The 22,912-nt window shown below is 37.8% G+C and overlaps 1 protein-coding gene across 1 annotated transcript; it reads right to left on the minus strand.

Moving 5' to 3' along the window:
- Nucleotides 1-2,217: 2,217 nt before the first annotated feature.
- csrnp3 (cysteine-serine-rich nuclear protein 3) lies at nucleotides 2,218-22,278 on the minus strand. The gene is made up of 4 exons (XM_056466057.1): nucleotides 22,080-22,278; nucleotides 15,407-15,666; nucleotides 14,957-15,253; nucleotides 2,218-9,141 (listed from the first exon to the last, which is right to left on the minus strand). Exons 1-4 carry the CDS (start codon nucleotides 22,276-22,278, stop codon nucleotides 8,017-8,019), a joined length of 1,881 nt encoding a protein of 626 aa, XP_056322032.1. The 3' UTR covers nucleotides 2,218-8,016.
- Nucleotides 22,279-22,912: the final 634 nt, after the last annotated feature.

The following is a 22,912-nucleotide window of genomic DNA, read 5'->3' on the forward strand; positions in this document are numbered from 1 at the left end:
ACCTGTCCATCCATCTATCTACCCATCCATCCGCCCATCTGTCCATCTATCCATCCATCCGCCCATCTGTCCATCCACCCATCCATCTATCTGCCCATCCATCCACCCATCTGTCCAACCATTGATCCATCACCCACCCACCCATCCATCTATCTGCCCATCCATTCGTCCATCCATCAGTCCATCCATCGATCCAATCACCCACCCACCCAACCATCTATCTGCCCATCCATTCATCCATCCAGCCGCCCATCCGTCTATCCATCTATCCAATCACCTACCCACCCACCCATCTATCCGCCCGTCCAACCGCCCGTCCATCCACCTATCCGTCCGTCCATCCATCCATCCATCCATCCGAGTTTGTCCTAAAATACCTCTTCGCACTCACAGATTTCTGAGCCAAGAAGGAGCGATTTAACAAAGAGAGTTTTTATTCAATACATACCGCTGAAGGAACTCACAATAAATACACATTATAATAGATCATTCATAAGAAATACTGAAAACAGAACGAGAACTGCGATTCTAACTGGTAACATGATATGACGAGTGTTTGCTGCCAGTTCATCCGGTCCCGCTGCAGAACATTACATCTGTACACATGTCCTTCATATTCCATAATGCATCAAAAGACTGAGGTCTGTTGCACCAGCACTGTGTGTGTGTGTGTGTGTGTGTGCGTGTGTGTGTGTGTGTGTGTAAGTCAAAAGGTGAATTAAAAACAAATCTGGAACCACTTCCAGTAAATAAATTGTAAAAGGCAAAAGAACACAGTGTGACTTCTGTCTTTGTAGAATCTGAAACAATGGCAAAAGAAGATTCAGAAAATGAAGGCATTCTCATTGAAGTAAACCACTGGTCATTAAAGCCAAGGCAGCGATCCAGATTCCCATCACAACATTCAGTGTGTTCAGACTGCCCAAAACACTTCCACTTTCTTCATTGGTTTGATCTGTAAAGGTGAAGTGTGCTTTTCTGACAGGCCTTTGCTATGGATTTTAAGGGGTTTCTTTTTAGTGTGTTCACAAATTTTGATAAATAAAAGACTTAATTACGAGACACAGAAAAGCTCTTGTGACATCAAGAAGTGGAAAGAAACAAAAGGAGAAAATGATGAGATAAATCTTTACCCTAAAACAATGATAAAATAACCGTACAATAAAGATTGTAATATAGAGAAAGTGTCAGTAATAACTAGTGTAATAACTGTGTAATATTTATTTATTTGTTTATTTATTGTGTGTTGCTTTCCATTTATTGCACTGTTTTACTAAAATCACTCATCTTAGAATAATTGAAACTATCCTTGTACATTTTTGTCAATTTCAGTTAAAATGGTTTACTTGTTTGATAGGGACATTGCAAGCTAGTGAACATTTTATGCGATTACAAAATCAGTCCTTTATTAAAAATAAGCTTAAAATTAAAAATGAAATAATGTCGTTATTATTGAGAGAGTGCCAGTATTAATTGTGCAATAACTATTTATTTATTGTGCAATGCTTTCCATTTGTTTAACCACAGTTTTATTAAATGACTTGTAAAATTTTGCCGCAGTGTTATATGTTTTGTCAGAATTGAAACTTTTCCTTGTATATTTTTGTCAGTTTCTATTTAAATGTTTTACTTGTTTGATTTTATACGAATACAAAATTGAATTCAAATTAGAATTGCAATTTTATCATAGAGACAGTGCTAGTAATAACCGTGTAATAACTATTTGTTTGTTTGTTTGTTTTTATTTCTTTATTTATTGCGGATTGCTTTCCATTTGTATAACCACAGTTTTACTAAAATTACTGTCCAAATTTAGTTGCAATGTTTTATTTTTTAGCATAATTTAAACTTTTTCTTTGCACATTTTGTCTTTTTTTCCTTGTACAAAATCAGACCTTTAATAAAAAAAACTTCAAATTATAAATAAAATAAATTTTATTATAAAGTTTCATCAATAACTGTGTAATAAAAGTGTTATAGCTGTTTATTCAAATGACTTGCAAAAGTTTGATGCAATGCTGTATTTTTCTTTTTTTTCTTTCCTTCCTTCCTTCCTTCCTTCCTTCCTTCCTTCCTTCCTTCCTTCCTACCTTCCTTCCTTCCTTCCTTCCTTCCTTCCTTTCTTTCTTTCTTTCTTCCTTCGTTCCTACGTTCCTTCCTTCCTTCCTTCCTTCTTTTTTTTTTTTTTTTAGAATAATTTAAACATTTTCCTTAACATTTTAGGTTTAAAATGATTTACTTGTAAGATAGGGACATTGCAAGTTAATAAACGTTTTATATAAATAGAAAATGTAAACTAGCCAGATCTTAACAATGCTACTTAAATATTGTTCTCAATGTATGTTCCTGCTGTCAAGAAATGACCAGAATTTTCACATTGTGTCACTTTCAACTTTTGATGTCACAATCCTTATTTTTCATTTCAATTTAATCCCTTGTTTGATAAATATCACTGTTTTCTCATAACCGCGACTTTGCATAATTCAGATTTTTTTGTTGCATGACACTTATTTTGATGATAACTCATGTCAGTTCAGCTCAAAGAGAGTTTTAAGATCAATGAAGTGCTAAATGACACCCTTCACCTTTAAGGATCCGCTTCTTTCATTCACGCTACAATGTTGATGACGTAAAAGGCATTTGATTGTCCTGACTTGAGTTTATTGAGGGACATTCTCGATTGGACAATGACTCTCGATCCATCAAGAGGAGAAACAAACTGACAGATGCATCATAATGTTTGTGCGCTAAAAACGGCTTCTATAAACTCGTCAGTGCTTTAAGGTAGCATTTCACACAAAGTTATTACTCTGGTTTTATTTACACACCCCATCTGTGCTTTTGAAAGAGATTTTTATCACAAACAACATCGATGAGAGTGAGCAAATAGAGCTAAATTTAATTTCTGCGTGAACGCCCCCTTTATAATGGTAGGAAATCTGATGCGAAATTATTTCAGCGTTTCACATAAACTATTGCACTTAACAAATTACTCTTCAGAATGATTTGTTCAGTCATAGCTCATCATTTTCTAAATTAAATAATCATGATGTTAATTATTCTGTTATTTCCCCCCCTCAAAATAGATATTGAGAGAATATTCTCACGTCATGCCATAAAATATCCCTTTCGCTATAAATTGAGAAAACTTCTGTTCCCATCCATTCAATACTTTCAGTTGTGTGATACACTTAAAGTATCGCACAGCTTATATTAGTTCTTTCGTATGTTAGACTTTTTAAACTCGCAGTCAAAGTGCATTTCATCAGAAATCCCTGTATAATCCCAAAGAGTTTCATAAGACAAAGAGCATTTTCATCTGGCTTAAAAAGTTAAATCTTTCTGGAAAAAAGTTAAAACTTTCCATCTCCTATCGGTCTTTTTCAAGCAAACACAAATAGATTAATTCATTGTTAGTGTCATGGAAAATAAAAACCTTCACGTATGCCCTACAAACTTGGAGATAGGTTATAAAAAATAATCTAAGGCTGTGTTCGGAATAGCATGCTAACATACTAGTATGCACTACACTACCAGACAAAAGTCTTGTCGCCTATCCAAGTTTTAGAAACAGTAAATAATAACTTGACTTCTAGTTGATCATTTGATATCAGAAGTGGCTTATATGAAAGGCAAAGGCCTCTAGATTACACTTATTTTACCAAAATAAAATATGATCATGCCTTGATTTTTAATTATTTCATTAGGTCAGTAAGGTCTGACTTTGCTTAGACAAAAGTCTTGTCACTGTCACAGAAATAATATCTAGTATAGAATATAAAGTCATGCTGCAGTGGAAACAGAATGAATATTGTGTCTGACTCCATCATGAGCTTGGAGGACTGCATCCATACATCTCTGCAATGACTCAAATCACTGATTAATAAAGTCATCTGGAATGGCAAAGAAAGCGTTCTTGCAGGACTCCCAGAGGTCATCAAGATTCTTTGGATTCATCTTCAACGCCTCCTCTTTCATCTTGCCCCAGACATTCTCAATAATGTTCATGTCTGGTGACTGGGCTGGCCAATCCTGGAGCACCTTGACCTTCTTTGCTTTCAGGAACCTAGATGTGGAGGCTGAAGTATGAGGAGCGCTCTCCTGCTGAAGAATTTGCCCTCTCCTGTGGTTTGTAATGTAATGGGCAGCACAAATGTCTTGATACCTCAGGCTGTTGATGTTACCATCCACTCTGCAGATCTCTTGCACGCCCCAATACTGAATGTAACCCCAAACTATGATTTTTCCTTCACCAAACTTGACTGATTTCTGTGAGAATCTTGAGTCCATGCAGGTTCCAATAGGTCTTCTGCAATATCTGTGATGATTGAGATGCAGTTCAACAGATGATTCAGCAGAAAAATCGACCTTCTGCCACTTTTCCAAATGATCAACCAGAAGTCAAGTTATTATTTGTTGCTCTTACCACGACATGACTTATGTCAGGGAGTGTATGTGTTTCTATACTGTATCCAAAAGTGCAGTGCATTTGAGTAATTTGAGCGACTGTTTCCACTGCCAAATATTAAAGAGGTATTTAGGTAGTACCTAGAGTGCATACTATCCAGTATTCACAAAGTAGTATGCAAGTATTCCATTCCGAACACAGCCATAGTCATGGCACGGTACCAGGTAGCCCCCCAGCCCCCCCTTCAGTGCTCAGGTAACGATTGGTTACAATTCAGCCAATGGAAAAAAGTGCAATTATATTGAGGAAATGTATCGTGTTCACAACTTAAATATCATGGTTTTGGTTTTGTAAGCAAAGGCAAATGAACAGCACACATTTTAAGAGCCGTTTTCATGCTTTCAGCAACTCTTTAAAAGCATGAAGAATGTGTACGAAAACGCAATAGTATTATTTTCTCTTTTTACAGTACATCAAACTCTTACAAAACCATAAACCAACGATGAGAGCTTAAAAAAACAAAAGAAAACATGCTTTTATCAAACATTTAGATATACACTTACTTCAGAACACTAACAGCAATGATCTTTTTTCTGTTTTCTTTTTTTGCACCACTGACACAGATACATAGAAAAGTTCTATCCACATTTCTGCTCAAAACTAGAACTTTTGAAATTACAAGAAACATTGCACGAGCCTAAGGCCAGGAATATACTTTATTCCAGTAGGTAAATGCAAATGCTTCCCGAGGTTTTCAAGAAACATCTTTTGAGTGTTTATTAGTTTAAAAATATCTTCTTTTATATCCCGCATTAAAAAGAACGTCATAGGCTTTGAATGACATTGTGCTGGGCAAACCCCAGTTTTGATGTCTGAGTGAACTGTTTCTTTAAATATCTGCTATGGCGGTAACTAATTCCCTTTTTTGATATGTTGCCTTTAAAACTATGGGTCAGCGTCACTAAGCATTTGCACTTGTGAACATTTTTAAACAAAACAATCATCCATCAATAAATACAATTTAATACAATTGTATTTTTTAACATAATACAATTTAAGTTAAATGTAAGAATATAACAACTGTTTGTAACCTGGGTGTGCTAAAAATGTTTTTGAGCTAGTTTGGAGGACGGCATGTTTAGAATAGCGTGTGTTGTTTTTGTTTGTTTTTTAAAGGTGAAATAAACATTGTAAAATGTTGAGGGTTAAAGCCTTATTTGGAAATTCCCCATGTTTTATGCAAATGACTAAACTCAAGCTCATGTTTACATGACGACAGTTTACTAAAAATGGGCGTTCAATTTAGTATGATTTGCTCATCCCCCAATGACGGTTGAGTTTAGGGGCGGGGTTGGGTGCCACGCCTCCTTTTAAAAATTGTACATTTTCGTACGACTGAACTTGTATGAATTCGTACAAATTAGCAACTAAACTGACAAAACGTAAAATAGTTGCGTTTCCTTGTGAGATCAGGCTAAAAAGGCTGCATTCTGCATGCCAGGCCAGTAGATGGCGACTTTAAAAAGAAACACCGTATGGCTGTGCAAAAGATTTTCTGTAGTCCACCACTGTTAATTTTGGTTGTCAAGTACTCACTCATGCCTTTAGACCAAACACATAATGCATGTGCGCAAATTTGCAATTTTGTAGATTACATTAACACAAAAATGGTATTTGGAGATTCTTTTTGAATGACACTGAGCTGAGCAAATCACAGTTTTTATGTCTGAGTGAACTGGCCCTTTAAATATCTGCTATGGTGATAACAAGCCTCAAGGGGGAAATATTTTTTAGTTTTGTATTCAAAACTATGGGTCAGCGTCACTAAGCATTCAAACTCGTGAAAGGAAAGTTTTTATAAGCAAACCATCATTTGCCAATAAATTGCATAAAATTTAAGCTACATTTAAGGGAAAAAACTATTTGTAATCTGGGTGTACTAAAAAATGTAACTGGTTTGGAGAACGGTATGTTTAGAAAGCATGCGCTGTTTTTGTTTGTTTGTTTTAAAGGTGAAAAAAAAAAACTGTTAAAAAAATTTTGAGGGTTAAGACCTTATTTGGAAATTCCACATGTTTTATGCAAATGACTAAACTCAAGCGCAAAATGGGTGTTTTTCATTTGCATTTTTGAAAGCTTTCATAAACAGATGATTAAAGTACACACGAATTTGCGAAAATAACTGAAAAGGCCAACACAATCTCACGGCAATTCGTAACTTTTTGATTTAATGGCTAATTCATACGAATTCGTACTTTCATTTGTACAATTTAGTATGATTTGCTCATCCCCTAATGACGGTTTGGTTTAGAGGCGGGGTTGGGTGCCACGCCTCCTTTTAAAAATTGTACATTTTTGTATGACTGAACTTGTATGAATTCGTACTAAATTAGCAACTAAACTGACAGAACATAAAATAGTTGCGTTTTCTTGTGAGATCAGGCTAAAAAGGCTGCATTCTGCATGCCAGGCCAGTAGATGGCGACTTAAAAAAGACTATCCTTTTAAATATCTGCTATGGTGATAACATGCCTGAAGGGGGCGATATTTTTTAGTTTTGCCATCAAAACTATGGGTCAGCGTCACTAAGCATTCAAACTCGTAAGTTTTTAAAAGCAAATCATCATTCGACAATAAATGTAATAATTTAAGCTAAATTTAAGGGGAAAAACTATTTTTAATCTGGCTGTACTAAAAAATTAAACTGGTTCGGAGGATGGTATGTTTACGGAGCGTGCGCTGTTTTTGTTTGTTTTTTTAAAGGTGAAATTAACAGTGTAAAAAGTTGTGGGTTAAGGCCTTATTTGGAATATCCCCATGTTTTATGCAAATGACTAAACTCAAGCTCATGTTTACATGGCGACAGTGTATTAAAAATGGGCGTTTTTTATTTGCATTTTTGAACGCTTTCATAAACAGATGATTAAAGTACACATGAATCTGCAAAAATAACTAAAAAGGCCAACACAATCTCACGACAATTAGTAACTTTTTGATTCAGTGGCTAATTCGTATAAAATCGTGCGATCTCATTCGTACAATTTAGTACGATTTGCTCATCCCCCAATGATGGTTGGGTTTATGGGTGGGGTTGGGTGCCATGGCTCCCTTTTAAAAGCGTACATTTTCATAAGACTGAACTCATACAAATTCTCATGAATTTGCCTCTAAACTGACGAAACATAAAATAGTTACGTTTCTTCGTGAGATCAGGCTGAAAAGGCTGCATTCTGCATGTAAGGCCAGTAGATGGCGTTGTGACTTAAAAAAGAAACACTATGCCTAAAGACGAAATACATAATGCATGTGCGCATCATTCCCGTTTTCACAAATTAGCATTTATTTAGATTGCATTAACACAAAAATGTCATTATGAGATCCTTTGTTTAGCGAAATTAGAAGCATTTGCAATGACGTACTTGCCTAAAGTATGCCTCCAACCTGAAGCTTATCATACGCTTTGAGTTTGCAGTTTTTTGTTCTTTGCAAAGTTCAGTAAAAATACATCTTTTTGGACCACCCCCTCCCACCCCCCGCTCAAAACGTTAAACATTGATGTGCAGAATCGAAAGCTGCTTTTATACTCTCTTGCCTGTCGCTTGTTGAATCTAAACCGGAGTGGGCTCGGGAAAAGCATCCAGTAAAGTAGTTGCTTTCGCGGTGTCCGCTAGCGAAACGTCAGGCAGATTGTGAGGCATCTCCTTTGGCTGCTCAGCTACAAAACAGTTCCCATTGGCATTGTAGCCCGTATCCTGTGTATTGTTGTTCAGATAGTTCTGAAACTCCATCTGGTTCATATCTCCCGATTGGCTGAGGAAGCTCCCTTTGGATTGGACGCTTTTCTCTGGCTCTGGAGTGCAACAGCCAATCACGGCCAAGTGGTGATTAGCATATGGCTGGTCAGGCTGCTGGGTATAGTCCGCGTATTGGTCAGCGGTCACATTGAAGGGACCCTGAGACATGACCCTATTTGAGTCGTTAACCCTGTCTTGATAAGACACAGTGTCGCCTATGTAGGTCTCACTGGATTGGTTGGAGGCCAAAAGTACGGGTGGAGTAACATTCTCCATGGAGTAGTACTCTGCGGTGGAGTTGATGAAGTAGGAGTTGCCGTTTGTTTGGTTGTCTGCCGTGATCGTATTCTCAGAGTAACGCATCACAGAAGGGGGCGGAGCCACTTCGCTATTGGCCAATCCTGTTTCAAACTCCTCCACCTTATCTTCATCCTCATCCCCATCTTCCTCTTCAGAATCGCTATTGGCCAAACTCTGCGTGCTGGAATCGGACAAGCTGCACAAACTGCTGCTGTCGTCTTTGTTTTCATCTTCATCTTCATCATCATCGTCTTCGTCATCTTCATCATCCTCTTCATCTTCTTCCTCTTCTTCATCCTCATCCTCCTCCTCTTCTTCTTCTTCTTCCTCCAAGACCTCGTCCATGTCGTCTCCAGACTGCAGGTGCATGATGGTGGTCTGTGGGACTGTATCCGGGATTGCGTACTCCAGTGCGTGTTGTCCTGTCGCCAGCGGACTGCAGTGTCCAATTGGATCGCTGTGAAATCCGTTTCCAGCCACAGCGCCGGAGTTCTGCTGTTCGCGGCTCTTCTCCAGCTCCAGCTTCATGATGGTGTGCAGGAAGTGAGTCCGCACTCGGATGGGATTGAACTCAATCCTGCCGGCTGCGTTGCTGCAGCCCTCTTTCGTGCAGCCGCAAGGGAAAGACATTCGGTCCACCTGTGGACATCCAAAAACACTTGAGCACAGGCTAGTTTGAGGATGGTTTGAATCACACACAGAGCAGAAACAGTGTTGGGTGTAATTAGTCATAAAACTAAACTAACTACTTAATTAAGTGTAAGAGCCATATTATTGCTTAATTAGTGTCTCTAAAATATATTTTTATTTAGGGCCAATCCCAATTCTACCACTTAGCCATTCCCCTTACATTCCCCTTAGAATTGGGACAATTCTAAGAGCTATCTAGCCCCTCCCCTTAGCTCCTTTATGCTAAAAAGAATTGGGACACCCCTACCCCTCATTTTGCGCGTTCCCGTGAAGGGGTAGGGGTGTCCCAATTCTTTTTAGCATAAAGGAGCTAAGGGGAGGGGCTAGATAGCTCTTTGATTGGATATTTTTAGGACTACACTCGAAACCAAGAAGTAAGAAAATTTCCCAGAATACACCAGCTACAATTAAGAATCTACAAGAATCTATTTTAATACATTCATAACCGCGTTCATGTTTTACCGTCATGTTTTACCGTCAAAACGCACCATAACAATTACTCCTGTATAACAGTCCCACAACATTCTGACACTCAATGACACTCGAATCCCCTGTCAGAAAAGTCTAGCGGCTGGAAATGAGCTTTTTACAGTGTCTGCTGTAATGTTAATGTTGTTTTTGGTGTATTTACATAGATGAATATGGCCACTGTGTAAATACACAGTACAGTTATGATCTTATTGCCACACTAGATCATTATGATAACATGATATATGCCTTCAGTCACTTCCTGAAGATAAATACCAAAAAATAAAGCAACTGGAATAACTACAGCAGTCTCTATCATCGATCTCATATGAAGCAAGAGATCACCATGACATATGATGACCTGTGCAGGTGCTGTAGTGCTGTCCCAATTCTTAGGGGGTACATTTTAAAGCCCTTCCCCTTCACACTCGGTTTGAAGGGCCAAGGGGAAGGGGTAGAGGTACAAAAATAGAATTGGGATTGGGCCTTAGTATTGTCTTTATCAGGTGTTTGTTTGTTCTGAGTGCAGGAGTCCTCTATATGAGGTGGGGACTTGGTGGCGCCAATGGCCTATATTGGTTTTGTGTCAGAGTGCCAGAGGGAGACGCACTGATAGGACATTGGCTGCATCTGAAATCACCTACTACTCAGCAGGTACTGCATTTGAATTCATTTGCACTACTCGGCTATTAGAGTAGTATGTTCTTTTGACCTTATTCTTCAATGCGGAAGTGCACTCGTTTTTGCTGTGAACTTCAGACTTCGTATATGGGAGAAATGACTAGGAATAATTAACATCAGAAAACAGTCAAACTACTTGCTCTACAAACAAGTGTCTGTGTGACAGTACAGACCAAGTAGACTAATTTAATTAGAAAATATCAGTTTGCAACATCAAGCAGCATAACGAGCTGTTTTTAACATCTAAAAATGAATGGAAGGAGACCGGTGGTCTCGAGCTAAAAAGATTTAAGTGAAGTTTCATGAACTAATTTCGAGAGGAGCACGTGATATGATTGAGCACGTCTGGCCACTCATCTGTAATCAGTAATAATCCAATCAGAGTGATCCTAGTTTACTATAAATGGATCATTTTCTCCCTAATGTTTTATCTTCATTTGGAAGAATCCCCCCTTCCACCCCTTCTCCTCCTTTTCCTCCCTTTTCTAAAAGGGGGAGCTCTCGAGACCTACCTGATCTCAGATCTCCTGATATGCTTATCGACCGGGCGGGAGCTCTGGGCTCAAATATCTCCGAGCTCAGGGTTCTCTCCCGGGACAGCATGCCAAACCTGCTTTATACGCCAAGCATATCTAAGTGGGAACTCTTGAAATGGCTGCGCCCGCTCGTACGTGAAGAATAAGATGAACAGTATGTCTGTGAGCAGTATGCATGGAACTCCGACGTACTACATCCACTATTTTGTCATGATCACATGACCTACCCACGTCAGTTGCGTCGCTTCACTCCCATTCATGAGTTTACTCACGGGGCATTATGGGATACCGTAGCATGTATCAGATGCACACTTCAGAATCTCGCCAAGAGTAGTAGGTCATCAAAGCTCTTTTCGCCGACTGATTTTAGAATTCTATGAATACAGACACACTACTCTGCTCACATACTGTTTTTAGCATATAATATAGTACGCAATTATGAGATTTCGGACGCAGCCATCATCTTTATATGTTTCTTTATTTAACCAGATAAAAAACCCATTGAGATCAAGATCTCATTTACAAGGGTGACCTGGCCAAGAGGTCTGCAACACACGACTTATGAAAAAAAATTTAAATAAAATAATAATAATATTATTAATAATAAATAGAAAATCAATATAGTATAAAAATACAGTTCAGTTGTTCAGCTTTGACTGTGCTCAGGAGAGGGCATGCACATGGGCAGTGACCAAGTTTGTTATATGCGTTGAGCATGGACTGCATAATTTTTAGTTTATTTTGAGCATTAAAAGTAAATAAAAGGAGAAAACCTTTCATGAATGGATTGGAAATCATTTAAACACAAGTCAAACTAAGTTCGAGTGGCGTTTCACGTGTGTTGAATTGGTCACTACATTAAGTAACTAGTTACTTTTATTAAATTACTCTGCTGAAAATTAAAGTTTGGTACACAAGGATAACTAAATTTAAGTTTAAATATAACTCATTACTAATTACTAAATGTAAATATAACGATAACTGTATTTGTGTCCACACCAGTAAATAATGACAATCTGTGTTTTTAGGTTCTTCAGTGTGCTGTTTCTAGCACCTCTGACTAGTGAATCCAGCTCGTGTACCTTATCTTATCAAATAGTGATGTTTTATAACTTGGCATACCTATTTCAACTTGGTACTGGTGAGTAAACAATGTGAAGAAAAATTTAAATTAAGATATATTTTGGCATTTTTGCCTTTTATCTGATAGGACAGTAGGATGACGGAAAATAAAGTGGGAGAGAGTGAGCCAGGATTCGAACTCGGGACACCTGGAGTGCTGCTGCGCTACATATCAGCACACTTAATTTTTATAATTATGCACATAGTTCATTTATAAAGAACTTAATTAATTTAAGGCAATAGATTTACTCGCATACTAAAGTAAAGTCAACTAATCTCTTTTTACAATGTACATTCATTAACTTTTAATTTTATTTATTTAGTAATTTGTAATTTTAACTAAAAATTGTTATGCTTGTATAATATAGATATAACGTAAAATAATACTGTATATATATATATATATATATATATATATATTTATAGCTAAAAGGGATTTTATGTAGGGATTTTTCATAGTACTCAGTCAAGTAATTAGTAAATAACTAATTTTCAGACTATTTTAATGATGTAATTAAATACATTTTTGAAGTAACTTCCCCAATACTGAAGAGGTATAATGTAAATAAAGCTTCCCTCTCTTCTGAAGACCTGATGTACCATGGGAAGTACATCTGTTTGCTTTCTGACATCTAAATCAATATAATCAGAGCGTACTGTTTCTCCATTAAACTTTATAACCAGACTTAATTACTCTTAATTACTTTTGCTTGTCTGCCATGTTACATTTGCTTTGACAGGCTTGGCTGCAGTATGGAAACTCTGAGGAACACAAATCAGCTCCCTGTGTGTTTGCAGCAGCTGGGTGAGTTTTACAAAACCAACAACAACCTGTTGAGGTTGTAGTTCACCTTAAAATAAATATAACTTAAAATTGATTAATGATCAACTTGTGCAGTTGTAAATTTAACAAAGCGCATTTTAATTTAGCAATTATTATTATTATTATATATATTAATTGATTAATTTAAAATATTATTTATTATGTGCAAATAAATATTACAATATTTTGTGTTGTATTATATATTTTTTGCGGATATTTTGGTCTTCTAATTGTTGATGTCTAGCTTTTGCGGATCTTTTGGTCTACTTTACATTGACGTCTAGCTTTTGATGATCTTTTGTTTTACTTTACATTGATACCTAGCTTTTGAGGATCTTTTGGTCTACTTCACATGGTCGTCTACCTTTTGAAGATCTTTTGGTCTACTTCACATTGTTGTCTACCTTTTGAGGATCTTTTGGTCTACATTGATACCTAGCTTTTGAGGATCTTTTGGTCTACTTTACATTGATACCTAGCTTTTGAGGATCTTTTGGTCTACTTTACATTGATACCTACCTTTTGAGGATCTTCTGGTCTACTTCACATTGTCGTCTACCTTTTGAGGATCTTCTGGTCTACTTCACATTGTCGTCTACCTTTTGAGAATCTTTTGGTCTACTTTACATTGATACCTAGCTTTTGAGGATCTTTTGGTCTACTTTAAATTGTCGTCTACCTTTTGAGGATCTTTGGGTTTACTTTACATTGATACCTAGCTTTTGAGGATCTTTTGGTCTACTTTACATTGTCGTCTACCTTTTGATGATCTTTTGGTCTACATTGATACCTACCTTTTTAGGATCTTTTGGTCTACTTTACATTGATACCTAGCTTTTGAGGATCTTTTGGTCTACTTTACATTGATACCTAGCTTATGAGGATCTTTTGGTCTACTTCACATTGTCGTCTACCTTTTGAGGATCTTTTGGTCTACTTTACATTGATACCTAGCTTTTGAGGATCTTTTGGTCTACTTTACATTGATACCTACCTTTTGATGATCTTTTGGTCTACATTGATACCTAGCTTTGACGTCTAGATTTTGAGGATCTTTCGGTCTACTTCACATTGATATCTAACTTTTAAGGATCTTTTGGTCTACTTTACGTTGATGTCTAGCTTTTGATGATCTTTTGGTCTACTTCACTTTGACGTCTAGCCTTTGAGGATCTTTCGGTCTACTTCACATTGATGTCTAGCTTTTGATGATCTTTTCGTCTACTTAACATTGATGTCTATCTTTTGAGGAACTTTTGGTCTACTTCACTTTGTCAGGTAGGTCCCTTTTAAGTGATTTCTTGATTTTGAACAGGTGTGGTGGTAATCAGGTCTGGGTGTGGCTGGAGAAACTGATCTCAGGTGTGATAAGCGTAATGTTTTAACACTTTTTTTTACACAGGATTATGTAGTTTTCGCTTTTGTTAATAATATAACACCCCATAAAAACAATGCCCATAATAATAACAACTTTAATTTAAAACTGCTTGATGTGTTTACTTGATATCTTTGATTATTATTTAAATTAGTTTGAATCTGAAACATTAAAGTGTGACAAACATGCAAAACAATAATAAACTGGTAAGAGAGCAAACACTTTTTCACACCACTGTATATACAGTATATACAGTCAAAATGATTAGCCCTCCTGTGAATTTTTAATTTTTTTCTCCAAAAAGATTATTTCAAAAATTTCCCCAAAAATCTGGGATGATTTAAGGAAGTATTTCCTAAAATATTTGTTCTTCTGGAGACCGTCTTATTGGTTTTATTTTGGCTGGAATAAAAGCAGTTTTTAATTTTTTAAAAACCATTTTAAGGTCAATATTATTAGCCCCCTTAAGCAGTATTATTTTCAATTGTCTATGGAACAAACCGAGTTTGCCTAGTTAACTTAGTTAAGTCTTTAAATGTCACTTTAAGCTGTATAGAAGTGTCTTGTTATCCAGTCAAATATTATTTACTGTCATCATGGCAAAGATAAAATAAATCAGTTATTAGAAATGAGTTATTAAAACTATTATGTTTAGAAAAAATCGTCTTTTCGTTAAACAGAAATTGGGAAATAATAAACAGGGTGGCTAATAATTCTGACTTCACCTGTTAGTGTGTGTATGTTCTCTTTTCTTCTCACCTGACACTTGATGCCGGCGAGGCTGCATGTGCAGGTTTCGGGGTCACAGAAGAGTCTACAATCACAGCCGCAGTCTTCTCTGGACACCCTGATGGCCCGCAGCTCGTGTTTCTCCTCCACATCGATCTTCTTGACTCCGGACGAGCGCAGCAGAGCGCGACGCTTCTTAGTGGTCAGTGGCTGGAGGAAGAAATACTCGTCCACCTCTGTGTTATCAATGTCCAGGTCATCGTCAGAGATGTCGTCCAGCGTCAGAGCGTTCGCCTCCTCAGACTCCATGGAGCCGTTCTTCGTCAACTGAAAACAATTTCAAAACAAGTCACAACACTTTAACCAGGTAAGAAACTGGAAGCCATTGACATGTGTAGTAGGAAAAACTAATGGAAGCCAATGATTACAGGTTTATATATAAATATATTATTGAATTATCATTTTCCAGTGTTTGCTGACCCGCAGGCGTATGGAGTTAAGCTTCTCCTCCTTCAGGTGGTCTCTCAGCATGTCTCTGTGGATCCTCTCCTGCTCCATGGCGAACTCTCCCAGTGTGTACTGGCGGATGCAGCTGTGTCTGCTGGACATGCCCAGAGTGCTGCCACCCTGACTGGGCACGCTGGTGAAGCCCTGCCGCCGGCTGAAGTAATACACCGTCACCTTCTCGAAGTGCACCCGCCGCGTCCTCATGCGCTTCTCCCGCTTCAGGATGGAGGAAGCTGATACACAAGCACAGGTAAATAACATTACACATCAATTAATCCAGCTGGAGACACACTGATGCACATTTGTCCTGTTTGTCTGAGGGATTTCTGGACTAGGATTTTAGCAACACATATTGATTTTGTAAGTCCACATTGCTAGTTTTGTGGTGATCGATTAATCCGTGCATGACATTAAGAAAAAATATCTATCTGAGGTATTGGGCGGGGCTAACATACGTAACCACGCCCCTCCAGCTGTCAGTTTTGACAACAAACAGAAATGGTGAGGAGGAGGAGTCTGTTAGGTTGTAATAAAGGCTGGTTTATACTTCTGCATCTTGTGCGTAGTCGTGCATTTATACTTGGTGTTTGTGTAGCTCTGCAATAACACTTCTGAAACGCTAGCTGGCAGTGAGATTTTTATGTTGTTCTGTGTCGAGTTTCTTTATGGGTGTTTTGTTTTTTCTGAACGCTACAAGTACCTCAAACTCACTCATTCAGAGGCGGGAACTGGCAGACATGCAACAACTTTAATCATAAGGCAAACATGAAACAACAGTTTCCATCTAGAGCTCCTTTACAGGACTTGACACTTGTAAGCACACACTCCAGCACAGTCTCTCAGGACAGCCCACACTCGTCAAAGCTACCAACCTGAGCAATCACAGAGCTATGCGTCGTTGCGACGTGTAGTTTACATTTTTTTCATAGGTGCGTGTCGGTGACGGCCATGGCTATGCGACCATGCGAAGGCTGCGCTGGAGCATACACGTGCGCTTGACGCAGAAGTATAAATCAGCCTTAACTCTCCTAAAACCCTTTTCTGAATGAAATGCCTGCTTTACATCCAATCAGCTCGCAGTACAAAAAAACAAGCCACGCCCACTGTTTTCGCATTTATATTGATATTAATATTCTATCTTTCGGATGAGACGTTAAACCGAGGTCCTGACTCAGTTAAAAATCCCATGGCACTTCTCGTAAAAGAGTAGGGGTGTAACTCCGGTGTCCTGGCCAAATTCCCTCCATCAGCCCTTACTCATCCCCATCCACCAAATTGGCTGTATCACTGTCTCTTCACTCCACCTATAGCTGGTTTGTGGTGAGCACACTGGCGCTGTTGTCCTGTGGCTGCCGTCACATCATCCAAGTGGATGCTGCATACTGGTGGTGGTGTGGAGAGACCCCCCTAATGATTGTGAAGCACTTTAAGTGTATGGTCATACATGATAAATGCGCTATATAGATACACATTACAATACATTACAATATTGAACTGCATCACAATACACAAGAATATATATATTTTTTTTCTTTTTCAAACTACTAATTTAAATTGAGCTGAAACAGCACGGTTCTTGTGTTTTTTTGGGAAACTTAATTGTTTTATGTTCAATTCACTTGAATTTGTAAAAACATATTTGTGTTGGGACAACATGCAGGAATTGTGTGGAACCCTGCATTTTTCAAGTAGGTATCACTGCACCCAGGATACCTCCAAATGGAAGTTATAGACAAATTACCGGTTTGTAAACATTCAGGATGCACGCACAGCAAGGCTGCAGAAAAAAAACGGGAGAGCTAGCATTTGCAGCGAGGGAATGACATCCGACAGAGTTTGTTGTCTTAGAATTAAGTTATATTGATTACATAATATCTATATTATTTACATAATGCTTTCAGCATATTATAACAGCTTGTAACTCAGTGATACAAATTATTATATAAGTCTCTGATGTCCCCAGAGTGTGTATGTAAAGTTTCAGCCAAAATACCCCATATATAATGTTTATAACTATTTGAAACTGCCTGTTTAGGCTTTGATCCTGTAATGGACATGAATGTTAATTATAATGCTCGTGGATATTTCTGAAATGTGCTGATGTGTAGAGTGTTTTCCAGCTAGTCTATTTTTGTCCTCAGTGTGCCTCTAGTGTCTCCTCAGTGCTCCACGGGTCTCTGGCTTCTATTGTTTGTCTATTTCTAGAGGATGGTAAATGTACTCAGTGTAAATCTCCCCAGTTTTGGCCTCCGCAAGAGTGGAGTTTCCCTGATAGTCTCTCCCACTGCTCCCTTCATGTCTGACACAAACAGGACAAATAAGAACCATCTGCTGCTGCCGCTTCCCCACCCAGAGAACACACACACACACACACACACACACACACACAAATACACACAAATACACTCACATACTATCTATCCGTCCGTCTGTCTATCCATCCATCTATCTATCTGTCTGTCTGTCTGTCCGTCCGTCCGTCCGTCTATCCTTCAGTCTGTCAATTCACCCATCTATTCATCCATCCACCCATCTATCTGTCTACAGTATCTGTCTGCCTGTCTGCCAGTCTGTCTGTCTGTCTGTCTATCCGTCCGTCCATCCGTCCGTTCATCCATCCATCCATCTTTTAGTCTGTCCCTCCATCCATCTTTTAGTCGGTTTACCATCCATCCATCCATCCATCCATCTTTTAGTCTATCTATCCATCCATCCATCCATCCATTTATCTATCCATCCATCCATCCAACCATCCTTTAATCTGTCCGTCCGTCCATTCATCCATCCATCCATCTTTTAGTCTATCCATCCATCCATCCATCCATCCATTTTTAGTCTATCCATCCATCGATTTATCCATCGATTTATCCATCCATCCATCCATCCATCCATCTTTTAGTCTATCCATCCATCCATCCATGTTTTATCTATCCATCCATCCGTCCATCCATTTTTAGTTTATCCATCCATCCATCCATTTTTTAGTCTATCCATCCATCGATTTATCCATCCATCCATCCATCCATCCATCCATCCATCCATCCATTTTTTTTGTCTATCCATCCATCCATTCATTTATCAATCCATCCATTTATTTATTTATTTATCTATCTATCTATCTATCTATCTATCTATCTACCTAATTGCCTATCTATCCACACACACACACACGCACACACACGCACACACACACACACACACACTCTCAGACACACACATTCTATTTATCCATCCATCCATCCATCCATCCATCAATTACAATTTCCAGCCCTAAAATTATAGGGGGGAGGGATACCTAAATATATTTTGAATGAAAAATTTGGATTAATTTTATATTGTGGCAGTATTTTCACAATATTTCCATTATAGATTCCCATTACTGTAAAACATCTGGATGCATTTCAACTTTTTATATTTATTATGACAATAGTTCATGTGAACTAACAATGAAAAATAAATATTCTAAAGTATTTAATATACCTTAGTAAATAAAAATGTCAACAATCTCCAATGCAATATTACCAGTTTAATTTAGTCTCTCATTGCAAAACCAATTTTTTAAAAAACCAACTATTTTTATGATTTTTAATTTCATGTTTTTGTCAAATTAGGTGTGAAATGTGACAGACATGTTTTAGACAGTTTTAATTAGATATACTGTATGGTAATCTTTAAGATACGCCCCAAGTTGTTCCATTTTATAAACCTTTATTTGTATCTTAATGTAGCACTTTTACAGCAGTTTTACAGCAGCTTCTCAAACACCGAGAGCAGCAGAAAAGCATCTTTTCCAAAAGTGTTGTGTGAGCTGATCTGCTCTTTAATGCTCTCAGTCTCATTGTGAAGTCAAACAGCGGCTCCAGCTTCAGCTTTTTAATGGTTAGCGGCGCGAGGCCAGATGTTTTACCTTCGCTGCCATGATGGATATTTTCTCAAGCCTCCTCCAGACAGCATGATGACGATCAATATCAAATCTCAGTGATGAATTTTCCTTTCAGAGGGCCGTTTTCTATTTTCTGCTACCAATTTGGAGCTTGTCTTTGCCCTCGGGACTTCTCTGGGAAACACAGTTTCCCATCTTCCCCCTCACAGACCCACAATCCTCTGCTTTAAAAGCTGGACAAACCATGTTTATGCCACTTTGTTAGTTAGTTAGTTAGTTTACTAAACTATTACATTAAGTAAATAAATATTTTATAATTATTTTAATTTTACAAGGTCAAAATAAGACTCAGGGTCTGTATGCGATATCTAGTGTATATATCTATGGGCTTTATTTAAAAGTATAATGTTTAAAATATTTATCATGTTATTATATATTATAATATTATATATTATATTTAGGTGACGCAGTGGCGCAGTAGGTAGTGCTGTCGCCTCACTGCAAGAAGGTCGCTGGTTCAAGCCTTAGCTGGGTCAGTTGGCGTTTCTGTGTGGAGTTTGCATGTTCTTCCTGCATTCATGCGGGTTTCCTCCGGGTGCTCTGGTTTCCCCCACAGTCCAAAGACATGTACAGGTGAATTGGGAAGGCTAAATTGTCCGTAGTGTATGAGTGTGAATGACTGTGTATGGATGTTTCCCAGAGATGGGTTGCGCTGCGTAAAACATGCGTAAAACATGAGCTGGGTGAGTTGGCGGTTCATTCCACTGTGGCGCCCCCAGATTAATAAAGGGACTAAGCCGAAAAGAAAATGAATGAATGAATATATATATATATATATATATATATATATATATATATATATATATATATATAATGTATGTATATGTGTGTATATGTGTATATACATGTATATGTGTGTATATATATATATATATATATATATATATATATATATATATATATATATATATATATATAAAGTATATACTGTGTCTCAAAATAAGCCAAGATAAGCCAAGTAGAATTAATTAACTTGTCACTATTATTTGTCCACTTTAATATATATATATATATATATATATATATATATATATATATATATATATATATATATATATATATATATATATATATATATATATATATATATATATATTATATACACACAGTGTTTGGGAAAGCTACTTGAAAAATGTAGTGAGCTAAACTAGTAGCTACTCAACTTAAAATGTAGCTTAACTACACTAAAAGCTACCCCCTGGGAAATGTAGCAAGCTAAGCTAAAAGGTACATGGCAAAAGTATCTTAGCTACATCTAGGCTATTTTTACAATTTTTATTTTTAGATCGAAGCAACTTAAATCCAAGTCAATCATATCTTAGTGATCAATAAAACTGTCAATGAAACATATGAGGCATAATTCAGTTCAGTTATTTACTGTAAATAATATGCTGCACTAAACAGAAACAAGTTATAATATATAACAGCTAAAACTAAAAATCCAATAAAAGCAGGTGTTACACATTTAAAGTACTACAGTAATTTATAGTAAAGGGAAATATTTTGACATAAGCTTTATGCACATTGTATATATATTTACAACTCTTCATTGATAAATTACACTACATAATGCAGTAATTTATAGAAGTATTTACTATAAATTACTAAAGTATTTTTGAGCACAGCATCAGAAATTAACTTATTGCATCATAACATGTACTTCTCGAGGTATGGTCATGAAAAATCCTGCTTCAGAAATAACTCCTCTCCCTCAGTCATCTTTCCATCAAGCAAGTTTTTCGTGTTAGCCCAATTTGGTTGGTGACGTCACCGACCAGAGGTGGCAGTAATGCACCAAAAAGTTTGTTGTCAACCACCGTAAAACTGGAAGAAGAAATCCTCATGCTCGCCATCATATGGATTTACTTTCATCGGCTAGACACCGGCCTCACAGCCCTATGAATGTCGGTGCCGTCACTTATTGATCTGCGATTGGTAAATGTAGCTTTGTGGACGCTACTGCACTACTTGACTAATAAAATAGCTTCGCTACTGAAAAGCTATTTGATTTAGAAAGTAGCGACGCTACCGCCACGCTACTGAGAAATGTAGTTAAGCTAGTAGTGTCACTACTTGTAGCGACGCTACTGCCCAACTCTGTGTAAATATATATATATATATATATATATATATATATATATATATATATATATATATATATATATATACACACACACACACACATACACACACAAAACAGTTCTGTCTGGTTCTCGAATCTGAATCCCTGAAAGCCGTGGGATTTTTCTACAATAACAGCACTGGACCAGCCTCCTCACCCTTCACCTCCGCCCACATACAGCAACAAGCAGAGATACTGCGCATATACAGCCATATCGCACTTGATTTCCTAAAGATAAATACCAAAAAATAACACAACTGGAATAACTACAGCAGTCTCTATCGTCAATCTCATATGAAACAAGAGATCGTTATGACATATGATGACCTGTGCACATGCTGTAGTGCTGTCACATTTCTTAGGGGGTACATTTTGAAGCCCTTCCCCTTCACACTCAGTTTCAAGGGCCAAGGGAAGGGGTAGGAGTACAAAATAGAATTGGGATTAGGCCTTGACTTCAGGCTGTATGACAAATAAAGTCATTATTTTAAAGGGGAATGATGATCTTTTTTTATAGGCACTGTATACATAATAATACTAAGGTCTTTGTTTTAGGAGTGTATCAAGGTTGTGTGTTTGACCTGTGCGCTGCAGCGTGTGTGTCTGCACTGATGCTGCCACTGCTGTGGAGTGTGTGAAGTGTGAAGCCGACGGGTTGACGCTGTCGCTGCTGTCTCCGCTCTCAGTGCTGGAGATCTCCTCCTCCTCAGACTCCCGCAGAGACGAGCACGGAGACGCTCCCTCCACCTCCTCAAACTTCCTCTTCAGAATCCCACTCATGACTGACAGACAGAGAGAGACAGAGACAGAAGGTAAGCATAACTTTCGTCATATAGCAACATTTATATGCATATTTCAGACATTTCGTTCAATGCGTTTTGAGGATACATGATTTTGGAGAGGCCACATTCATTCATTTATTCATTTTCCCTCAGCTTAGTCCCTGATTTATCAGGGGTCGCCACAGCAGAATGAACCACCAACTACTCTTGCCCATCCATTTCATTAAAGTTTTTACCATGACACATGTTGTGAGCGCAGTATTATAAGGCAAGAGCTCATTCACGTAATACAAGCATGCAAATCCTCTTTTTTAATGCACAAAACTTCTCATGTGCTCTCAAATATATGCTGCTCGTGCACATTTTCATGAGCATTACATGAATGCGCTCTGCTCAGTGCTGCATTTGACATTGTTATTCACAGCATACTTCTGGATAGGCTGGAAAACTGTGTTGGGCTGTCTGGCTCTGTTCTCAAATGGTTCAATCTTACCTTGAAGGGAGAGGTTACTATGTCAGTATAGGTGACCATAGTACAAGGTGGACACCCATGACATGTGGAGTCCCACAAGGCTCAATTCTGGCACCTCTCCTGTTCAACCTTTATATGCTCCCTCTGAGCCAAATAATGA

The sequence above is a fragment of the Danio aesculapii genome, chromosome 9 (assembly GCF_903798145.1).
Source record: "Danio aesculapii chromosome 9, fDanAes4.1, whole genome shotgun sequence".
Classification (NCBI taxonomy): Eukaryota; Metazoa; Chordata; class Actinopteri; order Cypriniformes; family Danionidae; genus Danio; species Danio aesculapii.